The sequence below is a fragment of the Balaenoptera physalus genome, assembly GCF_965194825.1.
Source record: "Balaenoptera physalus genome assembly, chromosome: 17".
Lineage (NCBI taxonomy): Eukaryota > Metazoa > Chordata > Mammalia > Artiodactyla > Balaenopteridae > Balaenoptera > Balaenoptera physalus.
This window is the reverse complement of record NC_138895.1, coordinates 22,831,010-22,852,343: the sequence shown is the minus strand read 5'-3', so window position 1 is coordinate 22,852,343 and position 21,334 is coordinate 22,831,010. Positions and strand designations below refer to the sequence as shown.

At 36.6% G+C, this 21,334-nt stretch overlaps 1 protein-coding gene across 9 annotated transcripts in view; it reads right to left on the bottom strand.

The window, feature by feature from the left end:
• ZC2HC1A (zinc finger C2HC-type containing 1A) overlaps positions 1–20,596 on the bottom strand; it is an 83,906-nt gene extending 63,310 nt beyond the window's left edge. For 8 of the 9 annotated variants that reach the window (XM_082432862.1, XM_082432867.1, XM_082432868.1 and 5 more), the window contains exons 1-4: positions 20,482–20,596; positions 11,024–11,062; positions 5,795–5,868; positions 3,469–3,585 (exon numbers count right to left, since the gene is read on the bottom strand). In XM_082432862.1, coding sequence (XP_082288988.1) covers positions 3,469–3,585; positions 5,795–5,868; positions 11,024–11,062; positions 20,482–20,497 — 246 coding nt within the window. In that variant the 5' untranslated portion in view covers positions 20,498–20,596. The remainder of the gene's footprint in view (positions 1–3,468; positions 3,586–5,794; positions 5,869–11,023; positions 11,063–20,481) is intronic. The other variant, XM_082432861.1, reaches the window with a different exon arrangement.
• Positions 20,597–21,334: the final 738 nt, after the last annotated feature.

Genomic DNA, 21,334 nt, shown 5'->3' with positions numbered 1-21,334 from the left:
TCCAAGAATGAGATATATTTCCATTTGAAGAAGTGTTCGTTTGAGTCTTTCAGTGGTTTTTTAAAGTAGTCTTTGTGGAAGTCTTGCACCTTCATTATTATAAGGTTTATTCCTAAATATTTTATATTTTGTGTTGTTCTTTTATAAGGGTCTTTTAATCATTTTTATATTTCAAGGAGTTGTTTGTTGAAATATGAAACCTGATAATTTCTGTATATTAACATTACATCTCATTACTTCACTGATTTCTCTTCCTGTTTGTAGTAATTTTTCAGTTGATCCTCTTGGGTTTTCCAGGTATATCATCACCTAATAATGATAGTTTTACCCCCTCTTTTCCAATTCCTATGCATCTAATTTCTTATTATTTAACTCTATTGACTAGCACTTACTGTATTGGTTGGAGCTTAATCTTGTTCCTGACTTTAATGGAACTACCTCTAAGTATCTTTCCATTAAACATAATGCTGGCTTGTGTGCTACAAAGAAATTTATTTTGTCATAATGTTGAAATATCTGATTATTCCTATTATGTCTTTGTTTTTTAAATCAAGAATATTATGTTGAGCCAACAAAATCAAAAGATTGTTCTTCAAAAACACTAATAAGACAAGACTAATCTAGAAAAAAAGAGAAAACAAAAATTACCAAGGAATGGAAAACACTTCTTACAAACATGAGAAAGAAAAGAAGATATTATAAAATAACTTTATGGTAATACATGTGACATTTAAGATGAAATGGATAATATCCTTGACAAACACCACAAAACAGATACCAGAAACAGAAAAATTATATTAGTCTTATATTTATTTTTTTTATTTTTTAAAATGAACCTATTATTAAAAGACCCACAAAGAAAACTCCTGGCCCAGATGCCTTTACTGTTGAGTACTTGCAGACATTTAAGGAAGAAACAGCACCAATCTTTTAAAAACTCTTCCAAAAATAGAAAACAAGAGAAAAACCTTGCAACTAGTCCTATGAGAGCAACAAAACTGATGAAAAGAAAAATCACAGGCCACTTTTCTCATGAATATAGATGCAAAAATCTTAACTAAATGAAAGCAGATTTAGAGGTTTGAGATGACTGACTCTTTAGAGTTTCTTACTTTATAGTGAGATTCCTGATCACAACATTCATCTGCTCCATAGTATTACTAATTTTTGCTGCTCTCGTCTACCTTTTCTTCTCAAAGTATTATTATATATATTATTATATTAATGCTTAGCTAATGCTTTTTATTACCCATCATTGAATGAGTTAGGTTTTCCAGGTACAGCTATTTACAAGAGGTTCTGGGAGAAAGGAGCGGCCCAGGGTAGCTTTCTAGGCTACACAAAACAGTTCTCTTCTCTGATGTACCAGATACAGATACAAATAAGGCTTCTGTGTGTGATTACACAGACATTCCTCTTCTGCTTCTCTAAAACAGTATGTGTCCAGGAGGCCTGCTGCTGCCATCCATACTTCCCTCAGTTCTTACACTAACCACTTGCAAAATAGGACACAGCCCTTTTAAAGTGGGCCCCTCACCTTCAGAAAGGGTATTTTCTTTTCCATTAGTGCTTTCTGAGAGCCTCTGCTCAGGCCTCTTCAACTCTCTGTGCCTCTTCTCCCCACTTCCTCCCTCCTGGCTTTTGTCCAATTTCAGCCAGGCTCATTCCAGTTTCGGCTCATTCCAAGTTCCTGCAGCTCACCCCAGTTACTGCCTTGGCTGCGATAAACAAGAGATATATACTTCCAGATAAGACTCCTCATCTTTAAGGAGTCACCTTTAAGGGTGAGTAGACCCTTCACCTTTAAGGTGGCAGGTTCCCAGATTCTGGGCCATGGGCTCCCCAGCAACTTCCTGCCCTTCCTCTATGGGTAGCTTCTCCTGGATCTCAGTTGTTCTGGGCAGCTCTAACACATACTTTGTAGTCCCTGGATTATGCCTGCCTTTCTGCAAAAATGGAGCTTGTATTTGCTTTGCTCCGCTCTGCTTGTGACTTTGTAGGAGTTCCTTGATACAAGTAAAGATACTGAGAACTACACCATGATGTTCAAAACCTTCTAACACACTGCTTCTCCAAGCAACATGCATATGACTCACCCAAAGATTTTGTTAAAATGCACGTTCTAATTCAGTATGCTGGGTGGGACCTGAGATTCTGCATTTCTAACAAGTTTCCAAATACTGCTGATGTAACTGCTCTATGGACCATACTTTAAGGAGCAAGAAAACAAAACTACTTAATGTAAAGTAATGGTTTTTACTTTACTTTTTCCTAAAGATTAATTTTTTTAAGCATAGAAACCTCTTCCCTTAAAGAAACAAGATAAATAACATTTACTGAGAGATCACCATGGATAAACTTAATTCCCCTAATAATTCCACAAGATAGATACTACCACTAATACCTCCATTTTACAGACAAACAGAAGTATAGATTAAGTAACTCACCCAACACAACAAAGTAGCAGAGCCAGGGTTAAATCCAGGCAGTCAGAATCTTGAGCCAGCTTTCAAACCCACTATGCTATACCAAGATTTAATTAATTTATCTAAGCTAATTAAAGCTAATACAATCATACATCTGGCAGGTTACCAAGAAAAACTTTAAATAATAATTTATGTACCTTATTCAAGCTTCTCCATCCTTCCCTTAAATATTCATAAACTGAAAAACAAAGATGAACTGGCTTTTCTGTTATCAAAGGATTTTATTAGTAAGATTAATTGCCCCATAGGGAAATGTTTTCCTGTACCACTGGGAAAAGTTATTAGCACTGAAAGTAGTTTGTTTCAAAAACCTATTTAAATCAGGTACTCAAATTTTGACTATCACACTGAAATAACTCTTTAAAACTATGTCGGACAAAGCATTTATGTGATTTATTCTTAGCAAATAACATATCATGACAGGTGGTATTAAGGAGAGATTAGCATAGGAGAGTCATTGCTTTTAGTTACAAAGAAGAAAATAAGCTGACAATGACCATATGTGAACAATTGAGCAACGGATAAAACTTTTCCCCAGAAAGCATAATAAGATGATAAATGCTGACAAATCAATCAGTCAAGATAATATTTATTATGCTAAGATGTTTGTAACTAACAGCTTTCCTTTTGTATACTACAGGGATCACACTACTGGTAATAGTGTAACATATTGAGACATAAACCTAATTATAGCTGAAGTAATTAATGACTCACAATGAATGTACGAGGACTTCTCAGTTATTTCCAGCCTATAGCTAAGCAATTGGCTCTCCAATGCTACAAAAACCTCCCTGTAATAGTTGGACAGTACTTTGGTCTCCCTTTTGTTGAAATTCAAAATAAACAAGTTTCTGATTACTTCTAAACTGAGAACATGACACAGAATTCTACTTATTCTTCAATCTTAGTATAACAGATTATTATAATTTTTTCATTACATGTAGCAGCAAGGTTCATACTGTTCACAAGGTCATATAATTACCCTAGGTTTAAGAGGCTTTACTGTTGGAATATCAGTTCCTTCAGCTCTTTGTCTGCTTGAATCAAAAGTCTTCCGTTTTTTAGTGGCAGTTTTCTGGCAAATAGGTCCATGTTTTTTCTGTCAAGATGAGGAAATACAACATGTCATTTCCTTTTTACAAAAAGACTATAAAACTTTAAATTGTTATTTGAGACCAGTTTAAAAACCTGAAAGATGAAATAAATAATAATCCATAAATAAGAAATGTTTTAGCTAAAATTGTTAAAAAATATAGGTAACACATATTACAAATTATCTTTCTCACAGCAAGAAAGTATCGATAAGTACTCTCCCAAAATTTTTTTAAAAGTTATTTAATAGTCTCCTGGTTTTTACACTGCTAAGAATAAGGAAACTAATGTAAGCAAGTCAAAGCTATTGAAGTGGGGAAAAAGTTACCTTTATTACTAAATACTTGAAAATAGATACTAGAAAAAGGAATGTAAATGGAAAACACATTAGCATTAGGATTACAAAAGCTAACATAATAATAATAGTTGGGATTACTCAAGTTAACAAAATAGTAGTTTGTTAACATAGAATATAGGACAAGGTGGTCAGGTTTGTGTCCTTACTCCACTATCATCCCTTCCCCCTCTCTGGAACTCAAATTTTCCACCTTTTTTTTTTAACCAAGGATTTTTCTTGTGCTACCTAGTGTTCCACTCCTACAGTTTTTGGATGGGGGGATGGGGGTTTGTTGTTGCTGCTGCTGTTTTAATATGGCTGCCAGCTCATTCAGTCATTCATATATTCATTTTAAAGACATTACAATGGAAGCTCTCTTAACTGACCTCTAATTAACCTACTGGATAAATAATAATTCTCCTTCCCCTAAATAAAACATGTTGACTAATAACACAGAGGATACTAAATGTCCTTTTTTTCTTTTGTATTTTGATAAACAATGAACAAGTCAGAACTGTTAAACATTATCTGGGAAAATAGGAACCTCAGAACTGGCTGATTCAATGTTATGGAGCCTCTAATATTTTCAATACACAACTGTTTTACATACTTGTTTTTGGATATCGTTCTGACAAACAAACACAGTAACTGTAACTATTAGAATTAAATCTCTTAAATATTAAAAAAAAAAAAAAAAGGATGGCTAACGGGCGACTTTCTAGAGATGTCTGTTCTCACATTGCGCTGTATATGTCAAAAGTTTGTAGTGCCTGTTCCCAAAACTGATGTATACAAATTGTAGTTGTTATCGTGATTATATCATTTAATTAAATATTAAATAAATACATAAATGAGGGCCAAAAAAAGACAAATTTTTCCCTGTGAAAACTCAGCTTAATGCTTTGAAAATGGTTTGAAAAATAGTTAATTAATAACAACAAAAAAAATTGATGAATTAAGCGTGGGCAAGAAAGATTTAAGAAAGAAAGCTGTTAATATTTAATAGGAGTCTGCAGTCAGATGGACATTGTGGGTCATTAATTCCTCACTGCTTTAAAGAAAAACTGGAAACAATGAGAGGATGCAAAATAAAATGTAGCAAAACTCTAATCAGCAGACCCATTTTCAAAGAAAAATCTTTATTCCACATCAAAATATTAATAAATACATATTTATATTTGAAGTTACATAAGGCATATTGACTTCTTTTTTTTTTTTGTAGTAATAAACCTTTTATTGAAAAAAGAAAAAAGCTTATTAGACTTCTTGACATTCCCTAATTGACTTTCTTATTCTCTATTTAGCTAGAGATTTTATATTAAAATCAGTTAAATGTGCTTCTATTTGTATATACTAAGCATCTAAAGAATGCATAATATATTTTAGGTGCACTTTTAACTAAAATACTTTTTCCTTTGGAATATTTCAAACATACATAAGAATGGACAGAATAGTGTAATTAGCTCCATTTACTCATCCCTGCCTCAACAATTACCAACATTTTACCAATCTTGTTTCATCTATCCCAGCCCCAGAACTTTTTCCTGAAGTTTAAAGAAAATCCCAGACATCATAGCCTTCTTCTTCTTTAAATACATTATTTCTAACAGTATTTCTAAGAGTTTATTTTGGTTTTATTTTTGTTAATAGTCCCACAAAGGGAGAAACACTTTAATAGTTTAACAGAGAGTAGTTCTGAAGACCAATCAAACTCTGAAGGGAAGAGAGCACTCTGGAAGAATGACAAAGATGGAACTGATACTCTTGAGCAATGAATACTAGCCAGTATCTCTTTAAATTATTCCAAAGGTTCTTTCCATTGTCCTGAAGTATTAAACAATTAAAGATCTACCAAATTCCAAAGGAAAAAGGTACTCACTAATGCCACTGCAAAGAATGTTCTTCCACAAATCTTGCAAGGTAACAATTCTCCAACTTGGACACTTCCATTTGCTAAAATCGAAAAGAATGTAGTCAGTATACTCAGTGGCTCAAATTGTGAAACTTCCAAATTTTAATGTCTTCACTTAGTTTCATATGTAAGTTGTCAGTTCTTGTGAAAAATGTCGTGTCATTTTGAAATAAGTAACATCATCAATTAAAATGGGCAGAAGACTTAAAGTTATCAGTGGTCAAAAAGGCAAATGCCAAATACAGAATTCATAATTTAAGGAGAACCAAATTGATAATGTTGGAAATATCTGGTTTTCTTCTATTTTAACCAAATCAATTTGTCGTAAGTCTCTTAATTTATAGGCTGTCTCTATTGTAAATTACTTAAGTTTAAAAACCAAATTTATCTGAAGGTTAAATACATTATTTATCTTCAAAGCATTAAAAAATAACATTGGTGGCTAGTGGAATGGAGAAGATGAGTAGGAAAACCCTGAGCTCACCTCCTTCCATGGGCACAACAAAATTACAACTATTTACAGAGCAACTATCATGATGAGAACAACCTAAAGACTAGCAGAAAAGATCTTCCACAACTAAAGATATAAAGAAGGATCCACAATGAGACAAGAGAGGCAGAGACATGGTACAGTCAAGACCCACACCCCCAGGTAGGCTACCCACAAACATGAGGATAATCACAATTGCAGAGGTTTTCCCCAAGGAGCAAGGGGTCCAAGTCCCATTTTGGACTCCCCAACCCAGGGGGTCCTGCAATGAGAAGATGAGACCCAGGGGGCTTACTTTCGGGAGACCCAGAGGGCTGTGGGGAATAAAGACTCCATTGTTAGAGGGCACACAGAAAATTTACATGCTTCAAGACCCAGGGCAGAAGCAGTCATTTTAAACTGGCTTGGGTCAGACACACATGCTGATCTTGGAGAGCATCCCAGAGAGGAGGAGGCATGTGGGACTCACCCTGGAGACACAGACCCTGATGACAGCCATTTTTTGGAGCTCATTCTACCATGAGGAATGCTCGTGCTGGCAAGAAACATTATGGAGTCCTCCCTCTAGCTTTGTAGTGCAAGGACCCAGCCCTACCCACCAGCCAGTCTGCAACAGTCCTTGGGACCCACAGGACAAGCAGCTAACTGTGGGGGCACAGCTTCACCCAACAGTAGGCTGGCAATGACTATAGGCACTTTGATTCCCCCAGCCACCCAGGGACCCAGCCCTGCCACTAGAGAACCCAGGACCCAGCTCCACCCACCAGAGGGCTGGCACTAACTCCAGAACCTGGCCTCACCCACCAATGGGCAGGCACCAATCACTGGACTCCCTTGGCCCCAGTGCTGCCGATCAGTGGACAGACCATCTGTGAGACACCTTCAGCCAGCCACACCAGGATCCAGCTCTGCCCACCAGTGGACCAGCACTAGCCTTGGGACCCCTAAGCCTTCACAATCAGCCACCTTGTGACCTGGCCCTACCTACCAGCAGCTGTCAGCATCCACAAAGGCAGAGCCTGGCAACCAATCAGACCAGGGGCCATCCATGCCTACTAGACCACAAATAGAAATCAGCCCACCACAACAGAAGGGCCATGAAACCCACATAGGGGACATTCCTGGAACATAAAGCTCTGGTGACCAAAGGGAAGCGAGCTGCTGGGATGCACAGGACCTTTCCTATAAAAGACCACTTCAACAAGATCAAGAAATGTAACCAACCTACCAAATACACAGAAATAAAAACAGCAAGTTAGGCAAATGAGGTGACAGAAGAATTTGTTTCAAAAAAAGGAATAAGATAAAACACCAGAAGAATTAAGTGAAGTGGAACTAAGAAACTTACCCAATAAAGAGTTCAAGGTAATGATCATAAAAATGCTCAAAGAACTTGGGAGAAGAATGGAAAAACACAGTAAGAAGTTTAACAAAGAGTTATAAAATATAAAGAAGAACAAAACAGAGCTGAAGACAACAATAAGTGAAATAAAAACATACTACAAGGAATCAACAGTAGATTAGATGATACGGAGGAATGGATTCAGCAAGCTGGAAGACAGTAGTAGAAATCACTCAAGCTGAAGAGAAAAAAAAAGAGTTTAAAAAATGAGGACAGTTCAAGGGACCTTTGAGACAACACGAAGCATACTAACATTTGCATTATAGGGGTTCCAAAAGGAAAAGGGGAGGCAGAGAACATATTTGAAGACATAATGGCTGAAAACTTCCCTAACCTGGGAAAGGAAACAGATATACAAGTCCAAGAAGCACAGACAGTTCCAAACGGGATCTACCGAAAACCGACCACACCAAAAAAACATCGTAATTAAAATGGCTAAAATTAAAGACAGAGTATTAAAAGCAGCAAGGGAAAAGCAACTAGTTACATACAAGGGAACTTCCGTAAGACTACTAGCTGACTTTTCAGTAGAAACCCTGCAGAGCAGAAGAGAATATCATGATACATTTAAAGTGATGAAAGGAAAAAAACCTACAACCAAGAATACTCTACCCAGCAAAGCTATCATTCAGAAAGATAAGATAAAGAGTCTTGCAGACAAGCAAAAGCTAAAAAAGGGCTTCCCTGGTGGCACAATGGTTAAGAATCCACCTGCCAATGCAGGGGACATGGGTTTGAGCCCTCGTCCAGTAAGATCCCACATGCCGCGGAGCAACTAAGCCCGTGTGCCACAACTGCTGAATCTGTGCTCTAGAGCCCGCAAGCCACAACTACTGAAGCCCGTGCGCCTAGAGCCCATGCTCCGCAACAAGAGAAGCCACCGCAATGAGAAGCCCGTGCACCACAAATAAGAGTAGCCCCCGCTCACCATGACTAGAGAAAAGCCCGCACGCAGCAAGACCCAACACAGCCAAAAATAAAATAAATAAAATAAAATAAATAAATTTTAAATATTAAAAGCTAAAAAAGTTCAGTACCACAAAACCAGCTTTACAAGAAATGAAAAGGCACTTCTCTAAGTGAAAAAGAAAAAGCCACAACTAGAAATATGAAAGTTATGAAAGGAAAAATCTCATTGGTAAAAGCAAATACACTGTAAAGGTAGTAGACCAACCACTTATAAAGCTAGTAGAAAGGTTAAAAGACAAAACTAGTAAAATCTTCTATACACAAAATAAGTAGTTAAGAAATACCCAAAAGATGTAGACTATGATGTCAAAAACATTAAACATAGAAGGGGAGTAAAAACTCAGGGTTGTTAAAATACATTCAAACTTAGGAGGACATCACATCAACTTAAAATAATCACATATATATTGATTGCTATATATAAACCTCCTGATAACCAAGCTAAAACTCTATAACAGATACAAACACAAAAAACTGAAAGAAATCTAAACATAATATTAAAGACAGTCATCAAATCACAAGGAATGAGAGCAAAAGAAGAAGAAAGGAATAACAACAACAACAAAACTACAAACTAAACTTGAAAACAATTAACAAAATGGCAATAAGTACATACCTATCAACAATTACTTAAAGTGTATATGGACACACAGTGCTCCAATCAAAAGACACAGGGTGGCTCAATGGATACAAAAACAAGACCTGTATATATGCTAATCAAGAGATTCAGTCCAGATCTAAAGGAACACACAGACTGAAAGTGAGGGAATGGACAAAGGTATTCCATGCAAATGGAAATTTTAAAAAAAACCAAGGTAGCAATACTTATATTGGACAAAGTAGGCTTTAAAACAATGACTGTAACAAGAGACAAAGTAGGACTTTACCTAATAATAAAGGGATCAATCCAAGAAAAAGCTATAACGATTGTAAATATATATGCACTCAACATAGATGCACCTAAAGACATAAAGCAAATATTAACAAACAAAAAGGGATAAATGGACAGCAACACAATAACAGTAGGGAACTTTAACACCCCACTTACATCAATGAACAGATCATCCAGAGAGAAAATCAATACTGAAACACTAGCCCTAAACAACACATTAGACCAAATGGTCTTAATAAATATAGAATATTCCATCCAAAACATCAGAATACACATTCTTTTCAAGTGCACATGGAACATTCTCCAGTAGATCACATGGCAGGCCACAAAACAAGTCTCAGTGAATTTGAGAAGATTGAAATCATATCAAGAAACTTTTCAGGCACATGCTATGAGACCAGAAATCAACTACAAGGAAAAAAAACTGCAAAAAAACCCATAAACATGTGGAACTAAACAACCAATGGGTCACTGAAGAAATCAAAGAAGAAATCAAAAAAATAACTGGAGACAAATGAAAATGAAAAACTCAATGAACCAAAATCTATAGGTTTCAGCAAAAGCAGTTCTAAGAGGGAAGTTTATAGCAATACAAACCTACCTCAGGAAACAGGAAAAATCTCAAACAAACAACCTATCCTTATACCTAAAGGAACCAGAGAAAGAAGAACAAACAAAACTCAAATTTAGTAGAAGAAATCATAAAGAATATAGCAGAAATAAATAAAATAGAGACTAAAAATAATAGAAAATGTCAATTAAAATAAGAGCTGGTTCCTTGAAAAGCTAAACAAAATTGATAATGCTTCAGCTAAACTCATCAAGAAAAAAAAGAGAGCGCTCAAATTAAAAACAAATCAGAAATGGAAGTGGAGAAGTTACACTTAACACCATGCAAATACAAAGGATCATAAGAGATTACCATGAACAATTATACACCAATAAAATGGACAAGTTAGAAGATATGGACAAATTCCTAGAAATATACAATACCCCAAGACTGAATCAGTGCTCATCCAGAGAGGAATGGATAAAGAAAATGACAACACATGCGGGCACACGCGCACACACATGCACACACAAATACTACTCAGCCCTAAAAAATGAAATCTTATCATTTGTGACAAAATGGATGGAACTAGAGGGTATTATGCTACGTGAAGTAAGACAGAGAAAGACAAATACTGTATAATTTCACTTATATGTGGAATCTGAAAAACAAATGAACAAACTTAAAACAGAAACACAGTCATAGACACAGAGAACAAACAGGTAGTTGCCAAGGGAGAGGGGTCGGGGGTGGGGGGGGAGGAAATAGGTGAGGGAGATTAAGACAAACAAACTTCCAGTTACAAAATAAATGAGTCACAGGTATGAAATGTACAGTGTGGAAAATATAGTAAATAATACCTTTGTATGGTGACAGATGATAACTAGACTTACCATGGTGATCATTTTGAAATGTAGAGAAGCATCGAATTACTAAATTGTGTACCAGGAACAAAAATAGTTTTGTAGTCAAATATACTTCCTAAACAAACTCATAGAAAAAGAGATCAGATTTGTGGCTACCTGGGTGGGGAGGATGGGAAACTGGATGAACATCATCAAAAGGTACAAATTTCCAGTAATGAGATAAACAAGTACTAGAGATGTAATGTACAATATGATAAAGATAATTAACACTGTTCTATGTTGTATATAAAGTTAAGAGATGGGATCCTAGGAGTTTCTCATCACAAGGAAAAAAAAAGTTTTTTTCCCTTTATCTGTATAAGATGATGGATGTTCACTAAATTTATTGTGGTAAACATTTCATGACACATATAAATCAAATCAGTATGCTGTACACCTTACACAGTGCTCTATGTCAATTATATATATAAAACTGGAAGAAAAAAATAAGATAAAAACAGGTGCTACAATTTGGGATGATGAAAACATTCTGGGGATGGATAGTGATGATAGTTGCACAACAATGTGAATGTACTTAATACCACTGAATTGTACACTTAAAAATGGTTAAAAAGGTAAATTTTATGTTATGTCTATTTTTCCACAATACAACATTTTTTTAAACTAAAAAAAAAAAAAAAAGTAAGAAATAACCCTGGAGATCAGTGAGGTGGCTCCCTGATATGATTAGGGAGTCTAGAATAAAAAGAATGTTGTCCTCCCCGACAACAGAAGTATTAGGCTTTAAGGAAAAGATTACCTAGTTACTACGCATTATGTGAATTGTTCATTATTTTATAAATATAATATTATGTTAAGATTCACTGGACCAACAAATTGAGATAATCTGACCTTATGGGCACAACTGATTAAACAAGGAAGAAGTGGCTGCAACTTTTACAAAATCAGAAGTTAATGCATCTATCATGTACTTGCACATAACAAATTTCATCACATATACACACACAGAAACTACATTCTTTGGGATCCTACATAACTAAGTCAATTTGTCATTTTATTATCTAGCCAAACATCACACCTAATTTATTTCCATACCTGTAATTTTCATAAAAATGACAAAAATGATATCCTTGTATCTTCTGCTGAATTTGTGTTAAAATTCTTTTATCATATGAAAGGCAAGTAAAAAAACATTTTCTTTTAGAAGTAACAAACTCATGAAAAAAGTACGATTATGGACTTCATGTAATGTGTTGTTACAAGGCATTTAGTGAGTCCACAGAAAACTTATCAGGAGAATCAAAAAAGACATTGGTGGGAACGCAATCAAACAGTAACAGAAGAACTGTTTTGTTCTCTCATTCTCCAAGTACTCTACTGCACTGTTTCAGTGGTAGATAGATGGAGGCCAAAGTCTGTATGGTGGTGGGTAAGCTGTGAACACTACAAAAGCAAAACAAGATTTGCCTGATTCGTCCTTTCCAATAGCAAAGACGAGGTTATTTAGGGAGAGAGAGCAAAGCAACTTCATTTATCTGGATCACTTAATTCCATTAACTATCCAAAAAGTTGAAGCAGTTGCTGGATGGAATCCATTAGGTATATGAATATTAATGTCTTCATAACGACTGTCAAAGTGATACCACATACTGCATAATCTATTAGGCTTGCCTATTTATAGTTTTCATGTCTTCCTTTAAATTCCAAACAATAATTTAAAAATTTATCCATATGAAATGTTGAAAAGTACCACTATGTTACTTGCTTAAAAGTATATTTCAGTATTTCCTTGTTAAATAGATAACAAAGCGAAATCTTATAAAAAAGTAACTATTGAGAAAAATCAATTCAACACATGGAAATAATGTGTGTCTACTTGAGTACCTACTATCAATACTTGCCAAGCATGTACCAAGTAACAGTGACAGAAGGGTGGAGTCACACAATCTTTGCTTCATAAAGCCAACAGTCTACATGATTTACTTCTTCACTATATCTAAGAGCCAAATCATCTTCCTTTTTTTTTAATACAAAAGCTTAAAACTTAATATAACAGCAACTAGAATACTAACATAAAATAAAATCCAACTCCTGGGATTAATTCCTACAAGTCATCAAACATGTTCAGATTGTCTTTAAAGGAAAAGAAAATTATTATAGCTACAAGGCATAAAAAAGAGAAAACAGCATTAAAGAGAAAACATTTAAAAACAATTATCACAAAAAATTTTTTTAAGTTATTACTTTATTCAAAATAAAATAAATAAATTTACAGTTTCCTCTTATAGAGTATAGGCCTATAATCCACAAAATATGTCATGTGTGTTGGTATCAGCATCCCCTGAAAAGAACTTCTACTGACAGGTAACGATAAGCAGCTTAGGGTTTAGAGTCACACCACCACATTTTGTTCTAATGGCATTCATTAAAAGACATGAGAGTGTAGTGGAAAAGGCACTGGAATTTGTCTCATACTATCTAAATTCACGTCCCAGCTCTGTCACTTAGAGCTATGACTTGCTGGGCAAGATATTTAACCTAAGGTTCACATTCCTCTTGTATAAAATAAGAAAGTTAGATTAAATGAACTATGTGGCCCGCTTCTACCTCTATTATGCCATAATAAATACAGCATATTTATTTAATAAAATCTACCTTAAGACCACATTAATAAGAAAAGTAAATGATGATAAGACACCTCCCTTACTGATGTTATATTAAAAAAAAAAACGTTGGTCACATACAAGAAGGATTAAACCAATTGACCAATTGTGGACGGTAGAATGAATGTTTCAGGTAGTGTGCAGGATGCTGAGGAAATCACTTCCACTTGTCTGTATACAGAACTGAGAATCTGCGAGGACCTATAGCAAAGAACATGATGTCTCTCTCCTTGTTGGAAAACTTTTCACTATATGAACTACAAGAAAATGTATGACTAATCATATAGGTGGCCTTAAGTTTAACATCTGTTAAATGAAGATAACATCCGCTCAATCCACCTTAAAATTTAACAGGATCAACTGAGATGTTATATATAAAAATGTTTCACAACCAATGAAATAAAAAATACTACTCTCCAGGGCATGCAGGCAAACTCCACTACTTTCTCCTGAGTGGCGAATGCTAGAGAATTGTGCGGCTTATAAAAATACAGTAAAGAGAGATGAAATTCACTGTAGAAAGAAGCACTCAAATTGCTGGACAGAACCAAGTGAATAAGTATTTAATATTCTAAAACTTTAAAGAAGCCAACCTCTCCTTACAAAATTTATCCTGTACATACTGTTGATTCTGTTATGAGTTACTGTATTGAGTAATTTCAAAATCTGCATGATAATAAGACTTAAAATGGTATCTTTATATAATACTATTATACAGGTGATGTGAAATAATATGCTCTTATCTAAAATAGTTATGACATTCTAAAATGTATATATTTAAGAAATAGTAGAGAACATTTCCAAAAGAAAAATCTTGGAAATCAAGAACAATTCTGGGCTCTGTGTTTCATGTCTATTCCTTCACCACTGGTCACTGCTTATCTGAAACCAACCTTTAAAACTCAACAAACCTCTCTTTTGAAGTACACGGCACCTGTTTTACTACTTTGCTCCTACAATCTTTTTTTAAAACCGAATTACTTCCAGGTCAACAATCTCTAATATCTCACAAGATACTCCTTTTCAGCTCATCCTAGATTTCAATGTTTCAACATTCATGCTTAACCTACTCAGCACACAACCTGCACCCTCCACTCCACTTTAGAGACCTGCACTCCAGTTCAGCAAAAACAACCACTGCTAAAACAACTTAGAAAGATCCACCTCTGGACTCTTACAATACACAAGCTCCCTCTGGAACCACAGGCTTCTACCATCTACCTCTAAATCACTTTCTTGATCTCAGAGTGACTTGCATTTTCTTGATAGCCCATTCCTGACTGCACTTCCCTTCCTATCCAGTCTGAACCTGACTAGTCATTTCCACTACTTCTACTAATCACCCTCAAATCCTTTGCTCATGGTCAAATGTTTGGAAAATGCTAAATTAAACAAACAGGTTTTCTTAGAACAGAACTTCCTAAGTCTTAAAAAAAAAAAAAAAAAAAAAGACAGAGAAAGATTTAGTATGCTGTTATTTCCCCAACAGAAATCCTTTCTGCCCCTAAAAGGTATTTAGGACTGATGCCCCGAGTATCATATTTTTTGAAACACTGGCTTACATTTACTGACTAGCTCCTCTCTACCTCTCATTCTCCCCCTATCTGAACTGCAGGCAAGCTTTATCAGGACTAAACACTATATTAAAATAGACCCATTTGTTGATTCAACAAGTATTTATTGAGCACCTAGCATGAGACAGGAACTGTTCTAGGAGTTAGGCAAACAGTGATAAAAAAACAAAGACCCTGATCTTATGGAGCTTCTATTCTTTAGACAAAAAAAAAAAAAAAATGACTTTTTTTCACTACCTGACATTTTATATATTTTGTTATGTGTGTGTTTGAGAAGTGGGTAAGATCAGTGAAAGCTTCTTTAATAAGGAGGCATTATGTGCTCTAGAGCCCGCGAGTCACAACTACTGAGCCCGCTTGCCACAACTACTGGAGCCGGCGCGCCTAGAGCCCGTGCTCCGCAACAAGAGAAGCCACCGCAATGAGAAGCCCCCACTCACCGCAACTAGGGAAAGCCCGCGAGCAGCAACGAAGACCCAAAGCAGCCAAAAATAAAATAAATAAATAAATTTATTTAAAAAAAATTATATGTACTTTGTTTCCTACCAACTCAGAGTGTGCATTTTTGTATGACTATAAAACATGGAAAAATTGATGGTGTATTTGACCACAAAGAAAACTTTTTAAAACTTTTTGAAAGGTAGACTACTCATAGAACACAAAAAATTAGAAGTAAATAAAAACTAATGACTAAAAACGTCTTAACAAAAAAAAAATCTTAACATTTTGGAAGTTAAGGAACACTCTCATAAATAACCTCTGAATCAGAGAGAAATTTTAAACTGAAATTACATACTATCTAGAAAGCGTGGCAAGGAGAACACTTCACATTTAATACTTTATATTACACCAACTGAGTTTATATTCAGGGAACAATGCATAGACTCAAATTCCTTCATGTTTGAAGAAATTTGAAAACAAAGTAATTTAGACTCACTGTTTAAAAAAAAAAAAAATGACGCATTAGAGTAAGGACCTTAAGAAACAGAGGCAACTAACTGATTGCTGTTAATCTATCAATTGTCAAACTGAAAGCCCTCTTTTGAATCCTCACCTTACTGGACCTTTCTACATCATGAGGCTCTGCTGATCAATCCCTTCTACCTTTAAAGTCCTTTCTCTCTTGGCTTCAATGGTATTTCTCTCTCCTAAGCCCAAGTGTTTCAGATTTCACAACTAAGCAGAGTTTGACCTAGTTAGTACTTAGATCTCCAGGAATACCAGGTGCTATAGGCTTTTTCTAGCATATTCATTACTCAATAAATATTTGTTCTCCCCCAATTTCCTTTCTTGACAATTTTAAACCTTTTTAAAGACTGTTCCCCGCTCCAACTTCCTTTCTTGCTCAACCCTAAAGCATCAGTCCCTCACAAGTTTTTTTCTTTGTTTTGTTAAATATAGCTTTCCTGGGCAAACGCATCCATTTGCTGTCACTTATATGCTGATGACTACTAAACTAAAAACTCCAGACAGATATTTACAAGTAGCTATAAAACTTTTCCACCAGATATGCCCCAAGTACCATACAAACACAACACTTCTAAAGCCAAAATCATTACCTCATCTTCCAAACTTGTTTTTCTCTTGGTTAAAGATCTTAATGTTAACTCTAAGTCCAAGCTAGAAAGCTGCTTTATCTTTGATTCCTTTTCCCTCTCACTTCGAGCAGTTCTATTTCATCTTTCCATCTCAGAAATGTCTTCTAAACCTATATCCCTTTTAATTTCTGCTACTTTTGCCTTAGTTCAAATCCTTATCACATATATATATTTCCAGCCTCTCCCTTCTCCAATCTATCCTGCTGCCATAATTATCTAGTGAGACTGCCCACAGTCCCTTCCAAGCCTGCTACGTTTTACCTATACTGAACCACTCTCAAGGTCCTAACACATGTCCTGTGATTTTATCCATCCAATAAACAAGTACAGGAGGGGGCCTCCGATGTACTAGGCAGCTTGCCAAATGCTTTATATATGTTTTCATCATTAAATTCTTAATATAGTTCAGGTAGACTGGTATTTACTAGCTCCATTTTTTATAGCTGAGGAAACTGAGGTTAAGATTAACCAAATCACAGAGCTAAAAAAAAAAACAAAACAAAGCAAGAATCCAAACACAGACCTGTCCAATACACTGACTATTAAAATAACCTAGCAACAGATTCAGCACACACACAAAAAATGAATCTAGATAAATTAATAAAGATGAAGAATTATTCAGTTAAACCATTACTTAGATTAGGGAAAAACAAAACAAAAAACCCTAATGGGACACCATGGCTGTCTTCAACTATATCAAGAGCTACATTAGAAAAGAGCAATCAGACTTCTAATCAAGTTTTAGAGGGCAGTACACTAAGATCTACTAATTTTAGCAGTCCAAAAGAGGAATAGGCAGCCTGATCTGTCATATTTGTTAATAACCGCTTATCAAGATATTATGAAAGGAATGAAAATAATATGGATAAAATCTGCTTAGGGTTTGTCATCTCTCCATTTTACAGATGAAAAGCTTATGAGAGACTGAACTCTCCCAAATCCAGAAATACTTCTATTGCCTTTAGACATACCTATAGGGCACGAGCTTTAGGTGAAAAGGAATTAAAGGCTTTACTCTAATTGCACACACAATGCAGAAGTGCTCAGATACAGAGTATACAAAATCATGAGCAATAATTTATATTAGATTTTGAAATACAGTGTTCAACCTAACAGCTCAACTCCTGACAATCCAGGAAATATAAAAGTCCCAGAAAGACCAAAAATAATGTAAGCGATATATGATCTACAAGCAAGTAATTTTAAAAATAAAGAGTATGATAATCTTCAATAAAATTTTTCAGGGGTCCGTATATTTTCTGGTTTTACAATCAAGATTAGTCTGCTAACTGGCTTCAACTAAAAACATGGGTCTAATGCCAAGCAGTACAATATTTGCTCAATTACTATGATATATATTAAGCAAACAAAGATTTTCTACTGGATGCTGTAATATAATGTTCATTAGACATCTTCAAAGTGCTAGGTTTTAATTTCCAATAGGGAAAAACTATCTTAACTATCACTGTACCAATGTATCACTGTTTATTAAACGAAGGCATAGATGAATGCATTAATGAATGGTAACCTTGAGACTCAAAGTTCATCTTTATAAAGTATGACCTAACAAGGACTAATTTTAAAAAAGGAGTAAAGGAAAGGCACTAACTTCAACAAAAGACTCTTAGAGCTTTTATTTTACTAAAATAAAAAATTTTATTTCATTACTATTTGAAGTTTCGAATATTCAACTGTTTTGGCCTACAAGAATAATTTCATATATTTTAACCTAATTCATTACAATTAAACACATCATAGTTAATGACAGCAACTTATTTTGTTTAAAAAAAAAAGAGTAAAGAACAAGTACTGTTTAACATGAAACATCACAAGGTGGCCCCCTAAAACACGCCCACGATAACATACCATATTATACTAGAATTCATGTTTTCCTCCACCCATGTAATTGAGTATTATAATAGGTTTTCATTATATTTTAAAAGCATCCTTGGTAAGATTTCAATAGTAATGTCTTAGCACTGCTAAAATATAAGATTCCCTAAAACGTAGGCTCAATGAGAGCAGGGCTTTGAATTTTTATTTTTTTCTGCATCCCCAGAGCCTCTCATAGACAAAGTCATTTATCTAACAAGAAATAGTTATTGAATACCTACTCTGTGTCAGACACTGTTTTAGATGCTTAGAATACATAAATGCAAAATCAGAAGATCTTTGCCTCAATTATAAATGTTGAATAAAATAATAGAAATCTGCAGAAAAACAACTATTCTAAAGCACTTTATGTATATTATAATTTCATGAGAATTCCAGGACCCATGATCCTACCCACTATGCTATAATACCACGTTTGAAAATTTATTTTTAAAAAAAAAGTGCCTCCAGGAGTTCTCTAAACAAAATTATCTTGAGTAAGGAATACTTTCATTACAATTCCTATTTCATGGAAACTTGAGTGATCTGCCTAAAATTAAGCAAAGAACAAGAACTTCATTTATCGTAGTACACTGCAGCAGCTCACAAGTGGAAAATCATCAGAATTCTTGATTATCTATCATCCTCAAGGTGTTTACTATGAGAGCTTCGCCTAGGAGCAAAAGCATGAAATACTATCATACTCATTACCGCATTTGTATTTTGGTGACCCTAGGTCACTGCAGACAGTCATCAGTTATTACTTTTCCTTTCATAACACAACCTGAAACAATTTACTCTCTAGCATGCAACAATACACAGGACTCAATGCCTGTGTTTATTAATTCCACCTGAATCTATGTAAATTAAGAGGAGGAAAAAAATCAAGGCTAAATCAAGACAACGGGATCTGTCAATTCTGCAGGCTTATTCTTCATCAGAAAGATTGACCACAATTTGAAAAGGAATTTTGACACTGCTGTTGCTAATGCTAGATGGGTTTTCTTCCCCCCTTTGTTGTTTCTAAGCGAATGTTGTATTACACAAGATAAAATGGGTAAAGAGAACAGAGAAGTGAAAGAATTGGGAACAAAGCAAAATCTGGAGTCGTGGTTACAGCACAAAGATAAACCTAAAGATAACGAATCAATGCTGGCTCTTCCTTACAGAGTCCTCGTGAATAAACCCTTAAATCCTGCGGTTAATCTATTGTCCCGGCTCTAAAGCTGATCAGTGACACTTCCTTGGGAGATGCTCTTGGCATCCCTCTCACAGAAGATGCTGTAGAAATGGAAAAATGGTTACCTAGGGAAACCAAGGGAAGTGGCCAAGAAAATTATCAGAAGCTCGAGGTTGGAGACACACCACGGGCCTCCAGCAAAGGCTGGCGGTGGGGAGACGGTAGACATTAACGGAGAGTCCACTTTGCAAGGAAAATAAAATCTGGCCGGAGGCTGTGATTACCAACAGGACCCTCAGGGAGTCAGGCAAGACCAGAAAATGGTAGGAAGGGATTTGCAGGCGTTTACCAGAGACAGCAACAGGCCCGGGGTGGGGAAGCATCAGGTGAAGACCGTCTGAGGAGGGGCAGCCTGAGGATCATTAGCTCGACCGCTTTGGGGCTGCAGGACGCCCGCCTGTTCCCCGGGCCTCCGAGGAGCGGCGGGGTCCATCTCTCCGGACCTGCCCTGGCCTCCCCGGTACCGAGGTTCAGGGCAGCCCCTCGTGACAGCCACCCCACCCCCAGACGCCCGGCCCGCATCCCTTCACCTCCTCACCTTCCAGTGACTCCATGGCGCCACCGCCTCGAGCTCCGCCAGACTCCTCCAACAGCGTGCCGCCGCCGCCGCCGCCGCCGCCGCCGCCGCCGCCGCCGCCGCCGCCGCCGCCGCCGCCGCCGCCGCCGCCGCCGCCGCCGCCGCCGCCGCCGCGCAGCTCGGGCTGTAGCAACCCGGCCGCGCCTCCCACCCGCTAATATTCCGAGCGCCCATTGGTCCGGAGCTGAACGGGCGGAGCTCCGGGGGGCGGGGCCTCGAGGTGAAGTGCCTCCAGCTGCCGCTGCACAGCTGTCTCCCGGCTCTAGGCTTTCGTGGTAGTCCTCCGAGTAATCCTAGAGCGGTTCGGTTTGCATCCTGCCGTCCAACGGCGCCTTTGTTCGATTCCCGCCTTGTTTTCCTCACGCCTTATCCTCCTGTTCAGAATATCTCAGCACCTCAGGGTTCCCGTCCGCAGTCCCTCAGTCAGTGCAGTTCTGAATTCCCGTCTGTCCCTCTCTGAGGACTTGAGGCAAACAAGCAAACAGAGCCCACGTCCTACACACTCCTGAGCCGCACCCTCTCTGTTACCCGCTACTGTCACACTTTACCTGAGTGTATTCCCTAGACTTTATCTTTACACACAGATTTATGAGTTAAGGGACCTTTTTCCTACAGAAACCATACTTTCTAACTGGGATTGTAGAACTGAGATTCCTCTCAGTACTTAGAAACAATTTCCTCAGCATGAAAGCTTGGGCCAAAAAGAGGTCAAAGCCAGCCCTCCCTTCATCTTCAGCTACTCTTGGCCTCCCCTGGCACCAGATTTGAGCATTCTTGAACTAAAGTAGAATGCAGGTCTCGCAGCTGATGAGGT